The sequence below is a fragment of the Artemia franciscana genome, chromosome 18, assembly GCF_032884065.1.
Source record: "Artemia franciscana chromosome 18, ASM3288406v1, whole genome shotgun sequence".
NCBI lineage: Eukaryota > Metazoa > Arthropoda > Branchiopoda > Anostraca > Artemiidae > Artemia > Artemia franciscana.
This window is the reverse complement of record NC_088880.1, coordinates 15,830,828-15,854,971: the sequence shown is the minus strand read 5'-3', so window position 1 is coordinate 15,854,971 and position 24,144 is coordinate 15,830,828. Positions and strand designations below refer to the sequence as shown.

At 34.9% G+C, this 24,144-nt stretch overlaps 1 protein-coding gene and 1 long non-coding RNA gene across 2 annotated transcripts in view; both read right to left on the bottom strand.

Annotated features, from left to right (window-relative positions):
• The window catches only part of LOC136038676 (uncharacterized), a 55,239-nt gene extending 48,028 nt beyond the window's left edge, over positions 1-7,211 (bottom strand). The window contains exon 1 of the long non-coding RNA XR_010620267.1: positions 5,725-7,211. This is a non-coding gene — a long non-coding RNA (uncharacterized LOC136038676). The remainder of the gene's footprint in view (positions 1-5,724) is intronic.
• A 12,386-nt stretch (positions 7,212-19,597) lies between these two features.
• Positions 19,598-24,144, bottom strand: part of LOC136038675 (copper-transporting ATPase 2-like) — a 71,174-nt gene continuing 66,627 nt past the window's right edge. The window contains 1 exon segment of the mRNA XM_065721949.1: positions 19,598-19,949. Coding sequence (XP_065578021.1) covers positions 19,879-19,949 — 71 coding nt within the window. The 3' untranslated portion in view covers positions 19,598-19,878.

The window sequence follows — 24,144 nt, the reverse complement described above, 5'->3', positions numbered from 1 at the left end:
TTCATCCTTTCACAACCGAAAGTAAACTTTCCTATTCCTTTCGAAAATAATCAAATTCAGTGTGATTGAAAGCACCAGATTTTACAGAGGGCTACAGAGATCTTTTGCCAGAACGCTTTGTCATATCCTTGTACCCCCTTGTGGTCCCCATCTACCAAGGAGAGTTACGACCCACTATTAAAATGAACTTTCGGCAAATTAAAACAGTTTAGTGACCATACTATCAGACTAGAGCTCAGACAAATCGGCAAAACCGGTGTTACGGTCTTCCAGCTGGTAAAAATATTACTATTGACCATTTGCTCCTTCTTTCATATCCATCAGGCTTGCCTTCTTATATCTTTCTAAACCTGTCAAGGTTTTCCTAGGCTAACCTACCCCTACTTTGTATGAACTACATTTTGACACAGAGCAAATTACGATTCTTTCAATAACCATCACCCGTCAAAATAATTCTGACAATTACCCTTGTGCCGGTATAGTGGAAAAAGCTGTGCCTCCCAATCGGGGGAACGCAGGTTCAAGTCCCATACTGGGCAAGGGAAGAACAATAATGCCCAAATCCGTGATAATTTTTTAATTCATATACATAATATTATTATAATGAAAACCTCAATGAGTAATTTTTCTCCTTTTTTTTTTAAATGGGTCGTGACTAATATAAACGAATGAATAAGAATTGTGGTTGGCCAAGCTGTTCTTTCAAGCTGTTTTAAAAAAGAATTTTTTTCTCCAAAAAAAAACTTCAAAAACACATAAAAAGTTGTTTGTATTCATTTGTATATTTGTATCTTCTTAATGTGTTTGTTGATTGCGTGTTTATGCTGTAAAAACACTTGTATATATTAATATTTAATAATAATCTAACTTCTGTCTAATTCTTGAATAGTGTCTTTATTTAAGGCTTAGAATTTAATTCGATTTTTATTTGTCTCAGGACTATCATCTATGATATGAGATCCGGAATACCGGGCAAGGGAAGCGAATTCCCAAAAATAATATCCATAATTTTTACTCCTGGCAACAGGCACAACATAGCCAGCAATTTTGTCAGCTAGTTGTTGAATCGGAGCTTTTGAAGTCTGTGCTTCTTCAACAAAACGAGCTATTTGTGCCAAGGTTGTATCTTGGCTAATGTGAGTTATTCTAACTATGAGTAATCCAATCTGATTAACTGATCCTCCAATAACAAGTGATCCTATAAATAAAAAATGGCCAAAAAGCAAATCTTGAATAATATTAGGAGATACGGGAGAACTTGTAAAAAGAGGTACACTATATCGGGTGCACTATATCTGAGGGACCTATTTACTTGTGAACTATAGCGTAAGGTGTCTCTTAACTAAAGGTGGCTATATATGATCTAGTCAGTCAAAATACCTTATTAATGCCTGTAGCAAGGATAAACTGACATTACCTGATTTTTAAGTTATGTTCAAATCACGTGAGAGCAGATAACACCCCAACATGAACGACTACAGAGATTGAAACTCTACTAGTTTCTTTTCTCTACGTGGATCAGTAGCGACAATTGTATTTATTATTACTGGTGGTGGTTGTATGTGTTTTTAGTTTAGTGTTTTTCTTTTTATCTTGTGCTGAGGACGCGTAGTTTAGATACAGGCGAAATATCCGCGTTATTTTAGTCATTCATCTTTTTTCTCTCTACTGGCCGCAGTCTCGTTTGTGGGTTTTTTTTTTAGCTTTTTTTCTTTGTTGTTTATTGACTACACCGATATAGAGCAAAAAGATACAGTGACACCGTATTATTAGACATCATTTTGGAAAAATTTGGTGCAGATATAGGCTTCTAAAGCCAGTTTCTTGACATTTCATTTTTCCGCTTCAATAGAACCTGTGACGTTGTGAGCACATATCATTCACAAATCAATTTTTGTCGATTATTAACACAATCATATGTAGTTTTTTAATAAAAATCCTTCCTACAACAATCAAACAGTTTTTAGTAATGAACTATCAGTAAAGAACGACTCGCCCAATAGTGATCAAAAATCTAAAAAATGAATTTTAATAATAATTAATACACGAATATGGGCTTTTTTAGTTGAATCCAATAGGATTCAGCTGAATCAATATGTAATCAAAATCATAGTAATACTGGATCACATTAAGCTGAATCAATAGTAATCAAAACTAAAAAAAATGAACTTTAATAATAATTAATACATCAAAATTGCCCTTTTATGCTGAATAAAATAGGTAAAATTCATTAAGTTAAAATGTTGCCCAAAAAATGTGACAAGCCTGGGAAAATTTATCAGATTTTAAAAAAAGGGGAGGAGGGAAAGGATCACACCGGTCTTAACGAACACCATATGAAAAACCAAACAGTTGTCATAAAGAAATTTACACCATCAGATTCAGCATAACAGATTACCCTGCAATAGAGGTTTCAAATTTCAATGACCAAAAATATTGGGTTTTCTAAAAAAAAAAATTATAAGAAGAAAGTTAAACGATGCGTGTTTATTTTTGTTTGGGGGAGGGGTTTTGTTTTCTTCTTGGTTGATCTTACTGAATCAGTTGTTCTAAAAGATGGGGAGAGGGATCATTAGAACGGAAATTACAAATTGTAGTGTCCGTTTTAAGTGGTTAAAAAGAGTAGAGTACAGCTAGCCACCTCCCACACCTCTTTTGACACCTAAAACATCCGATGGAAATTTTGAAAGAGCCTTTTGGTTCAACATAGTTGAAAGGTCCAATAACTACGCCTCTGAGGATGACGTGACCCTCTCCCCATAGCGCCGAGGCAAGCAATGCAATTTGCCCATCGATAACAAATAGTATTTATTATTGGAAAATATTGGAAGTTTTTCATGGGAGGGGGGGGGTTATTTACTACGGGAGGATTTTCCTTGTGGATAATTTTCGGTTGGTAGGAATTCTTCCAGGGGAATTTTATAGTGGAAGTTTACACGGGGGAGGGAGGTATTTCTAGACTTGATGTGATAAACGGTCAGAAAAAAAATGTTTTGACTAAAAGATGAAACAACATTAAAAATTAAAACAAAAACAGAAATTACTCTTTATATGAAAGGGCCTACCCTTTCCCCATACCTTGGTCTTTACACTAAAGTTTGACTGTTGTCCCAATTCTTTAAGAACGACGCAGTAAACATAAGGGGTGTTGAATTTGAATGAGAGGCGTTTTTTTTTTGTTTTTTTTTTTTAAACTTTAAGAATTTAGCGTAAAGAGCGAGGATTGATGAAAAGACTGTCCTTCTTAAAAACTGTGTAATTTCTTATCTTTCTAAATTTTAATGTTTCTCTTTACTTTCAGTTGGAAAAACTCGTTCTTTTTTTCTGCCAAAGGAGATCCGTTCAAGCAAGGTTACGATCCATTCATTGTGAGACTGTCAGGGATGGTATTTGAAATCTCTCTAAAAGGAGGGCAAAGCATTTATTTGCCGCAAAAAAACATGGCTTTCATGCAAGGAACTTTTGGAGTGAATGAGGAGGGTTTCAGTAAAATATAAAAATTGTAGCATCACAGCCAGCACGGATCTATTTCAAATGTTGTTTCTGGACTTTGTTCCCTTTAACAATGAACCAACAAAATAAAACTTAGAGATCAGACAAATTCGCAAAGACACGAAATTTCTTTTAAAATATATTTCAGAGTAACTGATCCTTTTCATTTAAAGAAAATAAAATATCAAACTCTAAAAGAAGAAGATATATTAAAGAACCCTGACCTTTCTTCTTGAGAACAGGCATTGATTCCCCAGTAATTAGTGACTCGTCACAAGTAGAATTCCCGGGGAAAACTTTTCCATCAACTGGAATTTTTTCACCTGGTACCACCAGAACAAGAAAAATTAGCAAGACTAATTTAGCAGCCTTAAGGTAACAATTTATTCCGAATTCTAGTAAATAATTCAACCGAACTAAAATGAAGAATCAAGGGTTCGTCAAAAATACTTTAGACTGAAATGGTTGTATATTATATGTACTTTTATAAATGTATTTTGGATCAAAGTGTTTAATAGAAACTAATATAACAAACAAAATAAAAAGCAGAAATTCAATTTTTCTCTTCGTTTTACTAGTTATAAACCAATAAATTCTTACTTAACGCTCTAAGATGCCTTGTTCTTTATACAGTACCAGGGGCAAAAAAATAATCATTTTCTCCAGTGTGTTTTTTATTTCCATGTGAAAAAAGGAGGTTAAAACAATGAAGTATTGAATTCAAAAATAAGTAACTGCTGAAAGCTAACTTGAACTTTAATAGCCTTACAGCTGCGGTTTTGTCACTGCTGGATTGCCTAATGGACACTTTATCAGCCTTTCGGGACCGAAAAATCCTATGAGAACCGTGAATTCATTTTCAGGTGTCTTTTGGTACTAAAATTGACCACTTTGGGACTAATATACATTGAATAAAACGAACTTGGACGTTCTGCTTCCTCGATAAGTCTCTAAAAGTGTTTAATTACATAACTCTGCCCAAGAGTTATAATAACAGCCTCAACATAAAATCCAGACCAAAAATTATGCGACTAATTTGTCATCTTAATTTTTATTCTTCCCTAAGTGTTTAGATGGTCGATTGTGCAAAATTAAAGCGTGTTTTGATCAATTGCGGTTTGAGCGTCTTGTAACACAGTTGACGCCAAATAATGTCATTTCAAGCCAATGCTTTCTCTGAACGTCATTTCTTTGTTGATGGGAAATACCTTACTATCTTCAATTTTTTACACTTATTGCCCAATTTGGAACGTTTAAGAACATCTTCTTAAGCTGTTTGGTGTATTTTTTCTTAGCTTATTTTGATGATTTTCCAACCACATTTGTCTTCTTTAAATTAGGTGCCGTAGTCTAGGAAAAACTCTGAATTGATTCTAAACCGTCAAAATGCTCCTACAGGGGGTATTTTAGGTCTTATTTTACGCTGACTTTACAGAGGAAGCAATTCTTTGATCGGGCAGAATGAGTGACAAGTGTTAGGGATAAAACTGCTGGTTCAACTAACAATATGGTTCAAGATGGTATTAATCATGTAATTTAAACAATTAATTAATTAATTGCTCATTAATTAACATTTTTAGTACTTTTCATTTTGCAAAAACAAGCCATCCAAAATGCTTTGAATTGAGGTTGTAAATAAAAGACGATCGCAAAATTACAAAACGCCTTGAAAATGATATTCTAAAGTAAAAAATATTCATTCTGATTCATGCCTAACTAGTACATTAGGAACAAGAAAAGTTGAAATTGCGAGGAAAATTTGACACTTTTGACATCGTCCTCCATTTCAAAGGAACTGAGTAAGTTAAGGATAAGGCAAAAGTTCATTTAGGGTTCTCGGAGTTCAACTCCACCGTTATGATGATGGGTGAGAATTTTCGTCATTTTAACACCCAAGCATAACTAAACGCCAAGGAAACATAGGAACAGGCCATTTTTGATTACTGAAAACCAGCTGAAACGGCAATGTTGAGGTGGACGTCTTTCAGAATCGGGTTGAAAACGTTCAGCTGTTATCATTTCTACCTTTTAAATTTTTAATTACCAAACTCACACGTCTTATAGATGACAATGGCAAAGCCGCAGATATTTCAGGACAATTTCAACTTCAATTTCATAACAATCGAATAATCAGACTTGGAACAGAAAGTAATTGGTTTTATTAAAAATTCCTCAAAATTGTAACATTTTTTTTGAAAAATAGTACTCTTTTTTCTGAAAAATTACTCTTACCTTAAGAAGGTCACCTCTATGAACCACCTCAACACTAATTTGTTTTTTGCTAAGTATTTCCCCTTCTTTACCAGTCTCTACAAGCGTTGCCTCTGTAGCTTGAAGAGATATCAATTTTGCCAAAGCTTCGGATGCTTTTCCCCGGAAGAACAAGACGAAATTAGTTTCAGTTGAAGCCAACTTTAGATTGAATCTTAGTACTAAAGAGATATAAAGATTGAACAATTTATTCTAGCAACTAGCTAATTCGTACTCGGTTTACAGTCAACCTTCTTTAAGTCGGTCCAATATCCTTATAAACCTAAGGCATTGAAAGTCGAGATTCAGGGGACCGGAGAGTAACCTTGAGTTTAGAAAGTTACTCATTTTCTGTTCCTTTTATTGCATCACAGATAAATAATGATATTTGAAAAAAAAACTACCCAACTCTATTGTAACAAGAGTTTGGAAATTAGTATAATTAATAGGAGCTTATAAATATATTTGATATCACTATGTAGTGAATATATAAGAAATCACGATAATCATTAAGTTTCTTAGGTAGAGCACGAGCCCCAATACCCCCCTCCCCACGAACGGACGTCCCCACCTAAAGGAGAAAAGATTTGGAAGTATCACCAAACAAATAAATTATTATACACTATGCACATTGGCCGTATCTCAACATCCTTAATGAGAAAGACTTTACTCCAAGACAGGTCTATTTCACTTATAAGCGTCAAATCAAAAGACTATCTATTTCATTTTCCGGTCCCCTAGAAGTAACTGAGAGCCAAGAAAATGTAGCCCACCAAAACCTTTAGTCACAGGTCTATACGCTCTGTCTCTGACCTCTTCAGTTCGGCAGTGCATAAAAGTTATCTTCAACCCTTTTTAAGTGGCACTGTAAACACTCCTCCCTTAACCCCCTAAGGTCAAAAGTGCTTCTTCTCTGTCTACCAACAAAACGTTCTACTGCAATTCAGGATGATCACTTGCTATTATCAGTTTCAAATTCTTGATTATCTCATATGGGGCAAATAGTTGAAGGCAAAAAGGACCATTCAAAAAAGAGCCTGCTTCCTAGGCTTTTTGTCACTTTCCCTGCTCGGTATGGCCAAAATCCTGTGTCGTCGGACCCTAAAAATGAGACTTCACCTCGCTCAGGCTCTTGCCTATTACCTAGTCTTTTCAACACATTCCAATCGCTTTGCTCACTACGGTACAGAGATACTTCGAAGTAAAATTAAATACAATGAAGAAAGAAGACTGAAATTAGAGTCGGATTGTTGTCATCTCCCTCTGGTTAATAAGATTTAGTCGTTGGCCGTCGGTTTACTTGGCCGAGACCAGAATATTTGGCCCTTCGCTTTGCTCTGTAGGATCTGGGGTCTTTGGCTCTTCAAAATTTTTTTGACCACCCTACAGTTACTACGATTGGTAGCTCGGAGCTTCGGCCCCACTTTGCTTTGGCCTTTGTTATATGTGCAGCGGTGATCCGAAGCAAAATATTTGTCAAAAAATCATAGATAAATAAAAACAACGCTTACTCAAGGATAGCCTGCAAAGTTAACCAACAGCAAAAGACTTCTAAGACAGAAATTTTAAACTATCAAAATGCAAAATGTTTTTGTTGTGTTTTCAGATGATTATTTTCTTATTTATACAACCAATTTCATCAATGGGTCACATCATATTTTTGATGATCCTCCATGCGACGTACAACTTTGGGTAGAGTGCGATTCACACACCCTTTATTTTACTACTTTGCCCTATAAGCGATTCAACTTTTCAAAAAGAAAAATAATCAACGCAACAGCAATTTAACCTTAATATCTAAATATAAGAAAAGCTAAAAACACGAGCAAATTAACAATCAACTTACGACTAGTTACTAATGAAAGATGGACAGATGGAATTAGACACAAAAACAAGTATTTCAGAGTAGGGAGGGGAGGTATTAAACGCAAAGTTTCATATATATATATATATATATATATATATATATATATATATATATATATATATATATATATATATATATATATATATATATTTATTAAGTTACGTGACCAGTTCCGAAATCCTTAAAAAAGGACGGACTCGCAAAGAATCTTCCCATACCTCCCATGTTAAACATTTGGAGTTTGCCTGACGTTCCTGAATTAGGGATTTTGGCGGTTTTTATGTCAATAGAAGTAAAAAATCTGGTGAATATTTTGGCATAATCAAATCTTAAAGCCGACAATTATTTTTTTTATAATTCCAAAATAATTATAAAACCTGTTTCGGGTTTGCATTCTAGATTGCTATGCTTGACATTGTTGTTGTGGGGTATCAAAAAATAGAGCAAAAAATGTTCTATTCATCAATAAGAAACTTTTTTCTATAATATATACCTCCTGGCTGCAGTCCCTTCAAATACTTAACATATTTGTGTTCCGAAATCAAAATTTCCCCTCAAAAGGTTAGATTGAGCTGTAATCGGAGCATCTAAGAATGCAAAAATTACACCAAGGGGCTAACCACTCGGATTGTTCAGGAGCGATTCAGTCAAGCATTATTTAGTTCTAACCTGTTTAAACAGAGTCTAGAGAAGAAGTAAGGTGCAGACACCAAACTGCCGGTTAATGAATATATAAGAAAATTGTATTGTATAAATAATTAAGGATAAGCTGCGTCTAATCCTAGAGATAAATTGAACACAGCACAAGGGCCGAATAAGAAGCAATGGTTTTATTTTAAAAAGATTGATCTATCGTTTTGGTTTAATTAAAATAAATTCAGGACAAATTTATGTATTGTAGTATAAGTACAATTTTGCATAATCTTCGTACTGAAATAAGAATTAAAAATATATAAAACAAGCTAATTAATAACTAATGAATGAAACAAAATAACTAATGAACGAAACAAAATGTCCCCAGAATATTTAAATTTGTTATAGCAAGACCCGAGTCTTGCTGTAGAACTACCAAAGCAAACTACAAAAGCAGTCAATGACCAGTCTCAAGTCCAAGGCCTTTCCAAGAAACAATCCAACCCCTTGGTAAATAAACCCCAATAAAAATTACCCATACTAAAGCAGTCAAATGACCAGTCTCAAGTCCAAGGCCTTTCCAAGAAACAATTCAACCCCTTAGTAAGTGAACCCCGATAAAAATGGTCAAAACCCTAATAAAGTTCTTATATAGTTCTTGTTATTGACCACAGTAACATGGAAAAAAAAAGAAATATGCGAGGGCTCCATTTGCCAAATGTGCAGGCCCATCGTGAAAAGTTGAAATTAAATTATCGGGCTAGAGGCAGACCGCGTTTACCAAAATATATGTTAGAAGACTTAACGGATGCTTCAGTTCACGACGAATCAAGTTCCGAAGGAATTGGAACAAATTCCCCTTTTGTGTTGAAAGTTATCACTTCTGGAAAAAATTTGGGGTCAGACCTTCTAAAAGGCTCACGCTGGATTGTGGATCTGCCTTACCTTTTTGAGAAATATGAAAAGCTCGTGATTCGCCACATGTAAGTTTTTTCTTTGTCTTTCATTTTACGTCATTGATTTACTGCTATCAAAATTATTAGGATGGGGTATTATTCTGGGTTGCAATTAATACAACTTGTACCTTATTAATTCTTGATAATTGTCTTTTCTGCTATAGAAAGAATGTTCGATAACTTTTAAAGATATTTTCATCCCAAAACAACAGAACGCTCCGACTGTATCTACTTAGGTTGGTTTAATTTCACTATTGTTGGTTTTACCAACAATTTAAAGCTTATATAGAATAATCGGCAGTTGTTTCGCTATTTCTTTAGCAATCTCATCTTCGTACTCAAGTTCTGGCTCTTCTCTTGTCATATTTCACAGGTTATCTATCACATTATTTTCAAACTACGGTTTAGAGAAGACAAGAATTATTTCTACAAAACAGCTATCACAAGCCCAAAAGGGCCAAATTCACATTTTAGTGTCAATAAGAAAATTTAAAAAAATGGTGAATGCCAATCAGTAATAAATATCAAACCAGTTCAAACTCATAAAATTGCAATCAGTAAAAAAAGTCAAACCATAAAAAGTCGTAAATTAAAACCGGGAAAACAAATTTAAACAAAATGACAATTTAGTTTACCTTGCAAGAATTGTAAAGTTTGCAGTTGCAAAATAAGCATTAAAACTACAAGTTAAAAGTGGAGCGATAAGAGCGAAGGGTTAGTAATTTAAAATTTCAAATATGTGAAGGATGAACGTTCTTCTATATCTTTCAGTGGAAACTCTTATTTGGGCAAGAAGGGGGATTTTTGTTGAATTAGAACGTGGGGCAGTGGCGAATGCAGGGGGTACCCTCCCCCTGACATAGTAGTAGATTTGTGGTTGGGACCGCTTGCTCTGGTTCTTTTAGGGACGAATTTTTTTTACTTGGTTTTTAATAGTCGAGTTTTTAGTAAGTTTTTAGTTATTAAGGCTGTTTCTTTTTGCAAACAAGTTTGAAACAAGGTTTCAGTTACTTTTTGCAGTCTCTATTAGATTTTTATTAATGACACATGTCCCCAAAAAGTATTTAATTAAATTTAAGTTTATCAAGGGGATCTGTCCGCATTGCCACAAATGCCAACTGGGAGGCAAAAATCTTCATTCGTAAGAAGGGGAGATTTAAAATTCTGACTTAATCCGCTGCTAATAGCAACAATAAGAAAGCATTATATTTCTATTTCTTTGTTCTATTTTTCCTGCTACACCATCAAACGAACTATTACTTAATGTTTAATCAACAATTAGTTCCAAAGAATGTATGATACCAAAATATGGTACTAATTTTTTTTTTGACAATACAAAGTTTAAGTAACTCGCTATAGTCGCCAGAAGTGCAAATGCTAAAAATTATGCAGAAAAGATTAAATATATTTTTTTTTGTAGAGGGTGAACAACCTTTTAACTGTGTTTTATGGCGAGGTGGTTCTTATAAACTTACTTTTTTTGTATCAATATTTCTAATTGACTTTTATTTAAATAGAACTCATCAGATTTTATATTAAATTAAAGTCCATGTCCACTACCTACCCACGACTTACAAATTGTTGCAGTTCCCTTTAAATTGCTGGTATTTCTTTGTCCACAAGTTTATCGGAGTAACCTTTCATGTACACCCCCCCCCCAAAAAAAAAATCCTAGATCCGCCCCTGACGTGGCGGGTGGGTAAATATTCACTAGGGAAAAGAGAAGTAATACAAGGGTTATGCACGATATTGTTGGCAAAATAATAAGGAAATTTGTACTCTCATTTCCTTAAGGGTGACTAGATTTGCTCTCCGAAGAAGGGAAATGTAAGGCCCTTTAACCTGTTTGAAAATAATTCTTAGACACGTTTTTTGAACTGCCTCTATTCTGTCCCACAATTCATTGGACATGCCAGAATGGCAAACAGAGAAACAGAAAAAAAAAACACAAAAAAATGTATTAATCCAAAAACGTTCAGAAATAAAATGAAAAAAAACAAGTTTTTTAACTGAAAGTAAGGAACGACATTAAAACTTAAAACAAGCAGAAATTACTCTGTATATTAAAAGGTTTTCTCCCTTCTCAACGCTCTGCTCCTTACGCTAAAGTTTTTTACTATTTTAAAAAGTAAACTTGAGAAAAAGAGTCAAACTTTAGCGCGAAGAGCAAGGTGTTGAGGGAGGAAAAGCCCCTTTGATATACGGAGTAATTACTGTTCGTTAATTTTGCTCCTTACTTTCAGTTAAAAAACTTCTTTTTATCATTTTATTTCCAACATGAAGCGAACTTACCAGTAGAGGTAATTTCGAACAGTTCGTGGTAACGAACTATAGTAAGGAGCGACCCGGCTCAATAGTAACCAAAGCTCTAAAAACAGAATTTTGATATCAAGAGTTACATCTCAAGAATTGCACTTTTATGCCGATTTTAAATATGTGAGTTTCATCATCAAGTTTAGTCTTACCCATCAAAAGTTACGAGCCTGAGAAAATTTACCTTATTTTCGAAAATGGGGGAACCCCCCTAAAAGTCATTTAATCTTAAAGAAAGTAACACCATCAGATTCAGCGTATCACAGAACCTTATTGTACAAGTTTCAAGCTCCTATCTACAAGAATGTAGAATTTTTGTATATTTTGCCAAAACACAAATCCCAGATGCGTGTTTATTTATTTAATTCTATTTTCCAAGGGTGATTGTACCGACCCAGTGGTCTTAAAATTTTGCGAGAGGGCTCATTCAAATGGAAATGAAAAGTTCTAGCGCCCTTTCTAAGTGAGCAAACAAATTGGAGGGCGCCTAGGCCCCCTCCCACGCTCATTTTTTCCAAACATCGTCCGATCAAAATCCTGATATAGCCATTTTATTCAGCATAGTTGAAAAACCTTATAACTATGTCTTTCAGGACGACTTACTCCCCCAAAGTCCCCATGGGAGAAGCTGCAAGTTAAAAACTTTGACCAGTGTTTGCACATAGTAATGATTATTGGGAAGTGTACAGACGTTTTCAGTGGGATTTTTTGGTTGGAAGGAGGGGTTGAGAAGAGGAGGTTATGTTGGGGAAACTTTCCATGGAGGAATTTGTCATGGGGAGGAAAATTTTCCATGAATGGCAGGGGGCAGGATTTTCTAGCATGATTTAAAAAAACAATGAAAAAATAAATATGAAAAAGTGTTTTCAACTGAAAGTAAGGACCAGCGGTAAAACTTAAAACAAACAAAAAATATTACACATATAAGGGGTTCATTTCCTCCTAATCTCTCACTCTTTACGCTAAAGTATTTTTTAGTAATTTCAATTATTTATTCTACGGCCTTTGTGATTCAGGGGTCATTCTTAAGGATTTAGGACAAAATTTAAGCTTTAGTGTAATGAGCGAGGTATTGACAAGTAGGCGAGCCCCCCTTATATACGTAATAGATACCTGCGAATATAGAAGTTCGTTAGGTAAGCTAATTCGTAAGTTACGTATATTTTTACTAATGAAAACCATCGTAAAAAACTAAAAGCTAAAAGGGGCTGTTCCCTCCTCAACGCCCCGCTCTTTACGCTAAAGTTTTTACAGTATTAAACAGTAGAGTTTAGAGAGAGTCAAACTTTAGGGTAAAGAGTGGGGCGTTGAGGAGGAAACAGCCTCTTTCATATACGGGATAATTTCTGTTCGTTTTAAGTTTTAATGTTGCTCCTTAATTTCATTTAAAATACTTGTTTTTTTTTTATCTAATCATTAAAAAGTACGGATAAAGGTTCTGAAAGAATGTCCGCAAAGGCTTTAAAGGATTTGAGAAATAAACTAGCTAATTTGATCCTCCTAACTCATAAAAGCATATTGGTATTTTTAATCGTACTAATAAGAACTTTGTGAATTACTCGAATAAAAATTTAAATGATAGTTGAGATGCAACTGAATTTGGGGCACGGATTTTTACTTTGAATTTGATTTTAGGGAGTCAAGTGAGACTTAATTTTTCTTGGAATTTGGTTAGTAATTTCCGTTGGAACTTGGTAAATCGACACGGGTCTGTTTAGAGGGCATTTCCTGTCATGCCCCAAAGGATTTTGTAAAGTTTTGAAATACTTGGCTTTCCTGATTGGTAGTTCCAGGACAGTTTTTGGCTTGGTTACATACAAAAATAAAATTGGGTGGTTTAATCTGACAATGAAATACAACAAACTTTCGGTTAGATCGTATAATTTCCACTTTTCACCCATTTCTAGCTATATTTTATCTTTTATTTCTTATTTTAATTACCCTACATCGCTCACTTCTCTACATACTACCTATCCTTTTTGAAGCTATAGCACTTTCCTTTCTACCAAAACAATAAAATCGCTACTTTACTATTTTACTTCCTCACAACCAATTAGCATTTTATTTATAGGTGCCAAGACATCAATTTGGTTTCAAATATGATGTTTTCTAAAGAACATAGAGCTGGATTGCGCTCAAGACTCATCTTCAAATGCGAATCATGTCATGAGGAAGCCACAATTCATACAGAAAAACCCCTTGCTCCTAGAAGGCTTAAAAAAAAAAGACTCAACGAAAACCGTAGTCAAAAAACGGAAAAGGACTGATTTTTATAGTGTGAATACTATCAGAAAGAAACACAAAACAGAAACAGGAACAGTAAGTGTCAACAAAGAGGTAGTGGTTGGTGCAATAAATGGTGGAATGACTCACGCCCAGGTTCAAGAACTTTTCTCTACCATTGGAATAAATACCCCGTCTCAAAAAGTCTTTACGAAATTTGAGAAAGAAATTTGCGTAGAATTGGAAAAAGTTCTCTATGACTATCTTATCGAAAATGGGAAAACCGAGCGAAGGATGGCACTGGAAGCAGGTGAGAAAATTCACCCAAATGGAGCTGTAGAGACATGTGTTATAGTTGATGGAAGCTGGTGTACACCAAGTTAGGGGAATAGATATCGTGCACTCTCAGGCTGTGGAGTGGTGATAGGTTTCTATTCGAAGAAACTCTTAAATCTAGGAATTAGGAACAAATATTGCTGTACTTGCGTGAAATACAGGCATCAAGTAAATAGATCTGTTCCTGAACATACATGTTTTATGAACTGGCAGGGGCCCAGTACAGGTATGGAGTCAGATATATTAGTTGACGCATTCCGAAAAGCAACATCCATGCACAATCTAAGATATACTCGATTTGTTGCCGACGGCGATTCGAGTACCCATTCTGAAATTATAGCAAGGGTACCATATGGCAGAAATATAGAAAAAATTGAGTGTGCTAATCATGCGTGCAAATGCTTGGAAAACAGACTATATAAGAATCAGCATGAAAATGCCGAATGCAGAAGATTTCTTAGTGCTGCAATATTAAAGAAATTGTGTGATTTTGCCAGAAATGCAATTGCATGTGCTACCACAGAGAAGAAAAGCGTGAAGGATCTCATCATTGCGCTGAAGACAATTCCTCTCCTTTTTTCCCGTGGCGACTATAGATTTTGTCCTACACGCTGCTCGTTTTCCGGGAAAGTTCTACAGGTCAATCCTGAAGACACCCCTAGCATACGACGTAAAAACTGTCTGCTAGAAAGCGCCTTTTCACTAATGCTTCCACAAAACTCTCTTCAAAAGAAATCAGGGAGCCAACCGGAGCAGACAAAAACTACGGCTCGAACGCAACTGCTCCGGATCTTGATTGCAGTGCGCTCGAAATTGCAAAAACAGATTTTTTTTACTCGTCTCCAATGTACTGCAACAGAAATCCTCAGTATTGAAAAAGCCACTAGGCTTCAGAGAAATCCTATCGATAATAACTGGATAGAATACAGAAAAAACAGAATTACAGCTTCCGTAGCTGGTGCTGTTTGTAAAAGGCGGTTGAAGACTGTGGGTTCATTAGTTCGGCAGCTGCTGTATCCCAGAAACCACCAAACAAAGGCAATGGAGCATGGTCAGATGTATGAGCCTGTAGCTATTGCAGCTTTTGTAAAGAAAATGGGTTGCATTGTGAACTCTGCTGGGCTTTTCATTCAAAAGGAATATGGGTTTCTAGGGGCCAGTCCGGGCGGGATAGCAATTTTTCCTTCGGGTGAGAAGGCTCTTTTGGAGGTGAAGTGCCCTTTGACAGCAAAAGGGCTTATATTGGAAGAGTGGATAGCGCTTAAAAATATATGTCTTGAAAAGAAAGTTAATAGTGAAATAAAGCTGAAAAGAACACATGACTACTATTACCAAGTTCAAATGCAATTGGAATGTTGTGACATTGATTTTGTATACTTTGTAATATTTTTAGGGGAAGAGGAATTATATTATGAAAAGATTGGTCGTGAACGTGAATTCTGGTCTAACAAAATGCTGCCAAATCTACAAAAATTTTATTTTGAGGCACTGTTACCAGAAATTGTCGACGGAAGGTTGCCAAGAAGCATGGAGATACGAGAACCGTTTATATAAATTCAACTGTGCTAGGTATAGGTAGTGGTCATGTGTCATTACACTCTTATCCGAATACAAATTCAGATATACAAATACTCAAGCAACAATAGAACTTTAGAATATTTTTTAATGAGCCCGTATGGATAAGCTAAATAAAAAAAAACAAGTTTTTTTTAACTGAAAGTAAGGAGCGACATTAAAACTTAAACGATCAGAAATCACTTCGTATATGAAAGGGGCTGCTCCCTCCTCAACGTCCCGCTCTTTACGCTAAAGTTTTTTACTGTTTTAAAAAGTAGAATTGAGAGAAAGAGTAAAACTTTAGCGTAAAGAGCGGGGCGTTGAGGAGGGAGCAGCCCCTTTCACATACGAAGTAATTTATATTCGTTTTAAGTTTTAATGTTGCTCCTTGCTTTCAGTTAAAAACATGTCTTTTTTTTATTTAATATCTGAACGTTTTTGAACTAATGCATGTTTTGATTTTGGCTCTCCACAGATGAATAATTAAAACGAAATTTCATATTTATATGGCTTTCTCATAATTTTGATAGAATCACTTTGAGAAAAAAGGAGCAGGGGAGGAGGCTTAGTTGCCCTCCAATGTTTTGGTTACTTAAAAAGGCAACTAGAACTTTTAATATTTTACGAACGTTTTTGCTAGTAAAAGATCTACCGAACTTACGAGTTAGCTTACGTAACGAACTTCTGTATTCTGTTAGTGTTAAATTTTAATGCTGCTCCATACTTTCAGTTGAAAAAACTGTTTCATATTTATTTTTGTATTGTTCTATTTTGAAATAAGGCTAGAAAATCCTGCGCTCCCTTCATGGAAATTTTCTTCCCCATGACAAATTCCTCCATGGAAAGTTCCCCCAACATAACCCCCTGTTCTCAACCCCCCCCCACCCAGAAATCCTCCTGAAAACGTCTGTACATTTCCCAATAACCATTACTATACAAACACTGATCAAAGTTTGTAACTTGTAGCCCCTTCCACGGGGATTCTGGTGGAATAAGTCGTCCCCAAAGACACACTTATAAGGTTTTTCGACTATGCTGAATAAAATGGCTATCTCACAATTTTAATCGGGTGACTGTGGGAAAATAATTAGCGTGGGAGGAGGCCTAGGTGCCCTCCAATTTTTTAGATCACTTAAAAAGGGTACTATATACTTCATTTTTTATATATAATTCACTTGTATATAACTTCATTTCCGTTGGAATGAGCCCGCTCGCAACATTCTATGACAACTGGTTCGATATAATCACCCCTGGAAAAAAAATCCATATTTTTGCTGATAGAAGCTTAACACTTCCACGGTAGGGTTCCCTGATAGGCTGATTCGGATGGGTGTAATTTTGGTTTTGTTACTTTTATAGGGTGTTTCCCTCTATTTTCTAAAATAAGGCAATTTTTCTTAGACTCGTAATTTTAGATAGGTATCTCATATATTTAAAGTCAGCATTAAAATGCGATTTTGTTCATGTAGCTATTGGTATCAAAAATCCGTTTTTTAGAGTTTTGGTTACTATTGAGCCGGGTCACTCCTTAGTACAGTTCGTTACCACGAACTTTTTGATAAAATGAAATAAATTTGTCACTTCGCTGCGAGCAATTATTTAAATTATATTTTTCTAAATAGGTCTGCATGAAGTAAAAACCCGAAAATATGTACTTTTTATTTGTAATTTCCACAATTTTATATCGCGTCTCCTGGCAAATAATGATGACCAGACCACAGGCACACACGCAGGCGAGGGATTCACCCACCTTAAATTTGTATAATGCTTAATTTTCTCAGCGAAATGTTTAATTTTCCTGTGTTTTCCTGGTATTTCTTTCGTAAGAGTTGAACCCCCCTCCTCCAAAAAAAAAATCTCGAATAATAATTTCCCTAATTTTCTCCTCGAATAATAGTTCTTTTCCAAATAAATATTCCTATTTACTTGTCGAATTACGAAGAATGAATATACATTAATTGTAATTTTCAGTGAGAAACCCCATGAGTTTAATGACGGCAGTGAAATCTGATAACCTTGAGTATTTGTGTGATTTGCCGCGATTGAAAAAGAACTGAACAGGCAGTATAATTTCTGGAGGAGCGTCCGGCCTTAAGGTTTTGGGACTAGCCGGTCCCGAAAAAACCCTGCTGCTAACGCACATGGATGGAATATATCTTCCAAGGTGAAACTAAGGCTAGAGGCTAAGGAATCGAGGCGTATACCAGATATTTAAATAAAAGATCCAGCTTAAAAGAATCAAAAAAGAATTGAAAGAGTTACCCATGTTAGAAGAGAAGCGGATCTAAGACATCTAAACGATATAACCTCTGTAATTGATAGTAAACAGTTTACACAATTAAATTAGTAACACACAAAAATAGACTTAAGGTTTATGTTCCCTGTTTAAGTTATTAGTATGTTACTCTTCGGCAGTCCCGTGGTTTTAAAGTTTCATCATAAGACAACAATGTCGACAGCTCAGATTATCCCTTATCTATGAAATTTACAATTTGAATCAAAGATCACGAAAATCATTGACAAAAAAAGAAATTCTAATTTTGGACAAGTTTAAATCATTCTTTAAAACGAAATCCTAGCAATATCATAATTCTGGTTTGATGGACGGATAGATCTGACATTTTTTGACATTTATTGTTTGACATTTCCAAAGCAATAATGCCCAAACACAGCTGAAACTCTGTTTTTTATGGGCACATATTGTTGCAGTTAGAATTCACGACTCAGGCAAGCTATTATTGCAATAACTACAGTGTACTGATCGATTTCGATTATTTTTTTTTACAGCAACAGCGAATCAAGTCCCACTCACCTTCTCAGATTATTGTTCTCAGTTTTAGCCACGAGGTTATCATATTTGTCATTGCAAACCAGTCTTCAAACTATCAACCGCGATAATTAAATTGTAACAAAAGTAAGGGAATCATTTAGCTTTGGGAACCCGTGTCTAGAAAGTTACATTATAGACTATACGTTCTCTAATACTCAACACTCTCCTTAACACCTTAACTGAATACATTTGGGGTCTTCTTATTGTAAGATACCATTTTAAGCCAACATTTATAGTAAACATCCCTAAAACTTATGGCAAATTAAAAAAAAAGAAATCATAAAACTTTAGGGCGAAGTTTCCCACTTTCGGATATAATATAAGAATATCACGTATCACAGGAGCAAAAATACACACAGTCTTAACCCATAAACGCTCTCAAACGATAGAATACAATATCAGAAATGTGTAACAAGTTGTATAATTGGTTAGGATGTTAAATATAGTTTCGCTCTTCAATACTTCACTCCAATATTTTCAGTGCACACAACTACTCACACATAGCACAGAACTGCATAGTATATATAAATGAGCGTTAGTGACCACAAGAAAATACTGTAGTGGGTATTCTTAAGCAATTACTGTACAAAAACTGTAATTTAAATATCGAAAGACAACTTCAACAACTGATTCGTTCCCACTGTTAAGACCTAGAACACCTTCAATCAAGGAGATTGGAATGTAGATAGGTAATGCCCCCCTCGAAGTAACACTTTTTCCTAAACCCCTAATTACAATTGTAAGCTAATATCAGCATTTCTGAAAAATTTCATCAAGACACTATCAATCCCTACATGTTAAAACGATGCCTATTCACTATTAGTATATACTTTTATTCACTCGTTAAGACAGAAGTGAACAAGAAGATCGTATTTATCTATGCAATGAGCAGTTGTAAGAACACTAACTTACAACTTGTGATTGGTTATGTTTCTCCTAATATGACTGACTGCTTTAACTAACTTTCGATAATTCAATTTATTTTCCGTATACTTAGACTTATGTTCTAATCCTATCAACGGATTTTGAATATAGGAAAGTAATCAACGCCATACAGGAGAAGACAAGGGAAAATTAGTTTTGGCATCTTACCCTAGAATGATATATATCACAGATTTCCCTTTTTCAAATGTAATTAATAGCCAAGTCTTTGTTTATAAAGGAAGAAAGATCACCAAATTCGTCATGCCTCATTGTAAATCTTACTTTATGCTTGGCATGTCCAAGGAAATTCTTGCCTTCCCTACCCAAAACCTTAATTTTTTAGAAACCAAAAACATTTTAACTATAAAAATACTACTTTATGAATTAAAAAAAAAGAAAAAGAAAGGAAAATATGTGGTTAATCATGTCAATTGATATGCTGTTGAAAAGATTAAGACTGACCAGACATCTGTAGTAGATTCTCGACTGTTGCTGCTTTATTCCCTCGACAGGCTTTGTATACTCCTTGTATGACAACTATTTCCGTCTCCGGGAATATATCCTTCAACTAAAAGAAAGAGAAGAAAAAGAATTAGTAAAAAAATCTAGAAAATTCGGTACAGCAATGCTTCTGAAATTTTAGAAAAAAATTAGAATTTTTATCAAAAGGAAGGCGGGGGGCAGGCATCAACTACTAAGGCCTCCTAAGTGAGCTTGTTTGATTTAATATAAAGTGTGCTGATATAATGTAGCTTGACCCTGTAGTGAGTTTTAACTGTCAAGGGAAGCATAATACTTTTTCATTTCTGTCGAGATCTACAATCTCCAAAAGCGACGAAGTTTGTTAAGTTCAATGTAAAACATTTAGTACACTTCTTTTGTTATTCTTAACTGATATATATATATATATGACTAACTGATATATATATATATATATATATATATATATATATATATAAAGTAGTTGATACATTTTTGCGTATTATTATTTTGTTAATGCAAAGAGGACGGGTAACTTGTATGAGGGGAAATTGACACCAATATTGACAAAAAAATCACCAACATCATCTAAAGTCTGGTATTTCTTAGTATTATTCAATTTTTTTTTAATCATCTTTTTCTCACAAACTGAGATCAAACAGTTAATATTAAAATAATTTTTCCAGTTACACTAATTTTACTTTATCATTACACTGAAAAAATGCCAAGAAACGCTATACGCTTGATGGGATTTTTTTTTTTGCCAAAAATTGCCCTGGATTTCACTCTTATAAGTTACCCACACTATTTGGTTGTAGATAAACACATTACTTACGTTATTCAATTCCTAACTGAATAAAACCGTGCCTGTGTTTAGGATTAAGAGGCGACTTGTCTTAGCGTACGTCATACCCTGTCACCTACAGAGAGCACCTTCCACCCATTCTTTTCGGGTACAGAGAATTATTTCACAACTTATTGGATAAAAATGTATGTTATGTATATCCAGTACATAGTTGAACAGGGTGGGGTAGGGAATCCCACAAGATTTCGGATAAAAACTCCTTTGAAAAATTATGAGATATTTTTTTCAAAATATCCCTTGGAAAACTAAGGAAAATCAATATTATTTTCCTAATCTTTACATCGTAGAGGGTTACTTTCCATAGATAATAGCTACTAGAAACTTTCTTCACTGTTTCCTTAGTTTTTGTATTAGGACTTTTTAGTTTCGTTCTATTCTATTTAAAAAAAATAAAAAGCTCATGCCGCGAACGCCATCTAAACTTTCAAGCAATTGATGTCTTTACAGCGGAAATGTTTGGCCTTTCATCGGCCCGCTACGCAGGGAGAAAACACTTGAATTTTTTTTTTTTAATGAATCTAAATACTAAGCGATAAGGAGAGAGAAAATGTATTCCAGAAATGATACGCTTCAGAGGTAAAAATGGAGAAATCAAAAGAATTTAAAATAAAACAATCGTTGGTTAAGAGTAATAGCTGTCTATTTAATAGCCGTTTTGTACTCATAAAAATTCTATCGTCATTAGTTTAAATAAAACAAGCCACTTATTGCAAGTTAGAAGTCATAGACCATTAATATAAAAATGCAAAGCAAAAATTTTTTAGAGCACCTCGAAACTTTCAACACTTTAGAGTCAGACTATGGACTCATTTTACAGTTGAACATTTAAAGTTTTTGATGTAATGGTGTTGAGATTCCCTATGGCACTGTTTATGAATAGATAGTCTTGATCCCCCAAAACTTTACATAATAAACAGCATAAAAACCATAACAGAGCATAACAAGCTTGGATATGTCGGTCAGACAAACAAAGCCGAATTCTTAAAGTAGTTCAACTAAAAAGGAGAAAAGGCTGGACGCCCTGGAATATGAGTAAAAAAAGATAAGGGACGCAGCACTAAACTTAATACTCCAAACTTGAGGTGCTGATCTCCGTTTCATTAGTCTTAAGGCAGGAAGTGCAATGTGGGATTAGAAGACAGCCATCCCTATGTTCTGGAATGGACAAGAATTGGGCAACTAAACATTGTAAAAAAGTTTGGGGGTTTCTTGGTAGGTGTTCAAAGGAGAAGCTTTGAACTGTATGAGATTAAGTTGAGTGTTTGCCAGTATGTCAGACTGAAAAGGCTTAACACTGCTCAAATTTAAAGGTGTAGTACTATTGAATTTTAGCAAATCTTAGCTTCTAAGAAAACAAGATAAATATTTCCTCAGTTTGTCAACTGAACCTACGGACTAATAACCATCCTCCATATTAAAAACAATGTATTCTACTTCACTGATATTCGCTTCAGAGATTTCCTCTTCTGTCATGGACCTAAACTGAGGAAATGCGGCTCTTGGAGGCTGTGCAAGGGTTACAAGTCCAGGAGCAGTTGCAACTGGGGCCGGGATGACTACCTCCTGAGCTGGATAGCCACCTGGCACCATTAAAACCTGCTGAACTGGAACGGCAGAAGTGTAAGAAGACATACCTATTCTAATGGGAACTTGTGTCACTATTGACTGAGTGCCAACTCGCTGCAAAAATTAAAAACAAATTTATAGAAACCTCAAAACAGTTATTTACAAAATAAAGGAGGAACACTTCAATTCCGAGCATCCTCTTTCTTCCAAGTTTTATCAAAATAGATCTATTATACAGGGAATGGAGTAGGTACACACTTGGAGAACAGCTGGCTTACACGTAGCTTCATTACTGTCTGTTATTTGACATTATCATGTATTATCAAGTGTTGTCATCATTTGGGGTGCATTCTTAGTTGTAACGAATACTTGCACCACCATTGAATAACTGCTAACACAAATTGAAATATACGACACACAGCCTAATATATGGTTAAAAAAATATAAATATAAAAAAAAATATACACAAAGGGCTCCTTGCATAACTCAATTCACTTGTTTAATTGACATGCTCATGTTATCTTAAAGACTGTAGTGAATAGACATTTTCTATGCTTATTAAATAAATACAGACAAACCGCCTTGAAAAAAGTGGGTAGTATTGCTACTCGGCAGTTTTAATTTCAAGTTCAAGTTCTATTTATTTTCATAAAATAACAATAACTATATCCCAAAGGGCTCAATGGCCCGTTCTTTGGGAAACGGCATACGATAAATAAAGAATCATAAAACTTGTCATAAACATACTAACCAACGTCTAAATATAAATATGTCAGGAAAAGAAATCAACTCACCGGCAGTCCCCACGAAACAGCGACCCTCACATCACCCGATAATAAAATACAAATTAAAATTCTCACGTCATCGAGGATACAACACCAACAAAACAACAACCCAAAAAAGGAAAAAAAAAATAAATAAACCATAAGAAACATTTAATAAGAAGCCTTTAATAAGAAACTTTTCATCTGTCTCTTAAAGGAGCCAAGTGTGAGAAAAAAAAAGTTGTCAAAGCCAAGTTGAGAGCCACAGCTGCAAACGTTTTAAGACGATTGCCGCCTTTTCTTTTCGGAATAATTTCCCCCGCCAAGAATAAAAACTCAAGCAGTAAAAAAACAACTTAAATATGTAACACAGGTTTTTATTCTTCCCATCCAGTTTCATCCTGATCTCAACGCTTTAAGTATTTTCTAAGATTCCCCCCCCCCAATTACGCTGGATCCGGTTGAAATTTAAAATAAGAGATCTGAGTTACGAGGTCCTTCTAAATATGAAGTTTCATGAAGAACCGATCACTCCTTCGTAAGTTAAAAAAAACGTCATTTTTTCTAATTTTTCAGAATTAGGATAAATAGTTAATTAATTTATTAATCAACCAAAGGAACTTTTCCTAAGTGATCCAAGCAGTCTTTTGATACAGGACATTATTCTTTCAAACTACCACAGGCCAAACTATTACCAAATTTTGGCTTTGTTACTGTTGTAACCAAGACAGTTTATTGATTACCATGTTGGCTTTTTCAGCAAAAGCACCTATTTAAAGCTAGGAGGCAGTATTAGAGACGGGGGGGGGGGTCTCAGCAAAAAAAGTAAAGTTCTTGAAAGTAGCAATGCTCATTTGCAATCTTATTCCACATATAACACTTTAAAAAAGAGCAAATTGGCAGCTGATAAAATTTCTGATGAGATCCCCCCCCCCCCCCTATGAAAAAGTTAAGACCATAATCAAACAAATTTTGGTTGCCTTTTAGGCATTGGCTTTGTGTTCATTGCCGTTATGTGGCTCTAAGTGGATACCTGAAGAAATCTAGAGAATGTATAGAGGAATGCTGGCAGGAACTTATAGAGGAAG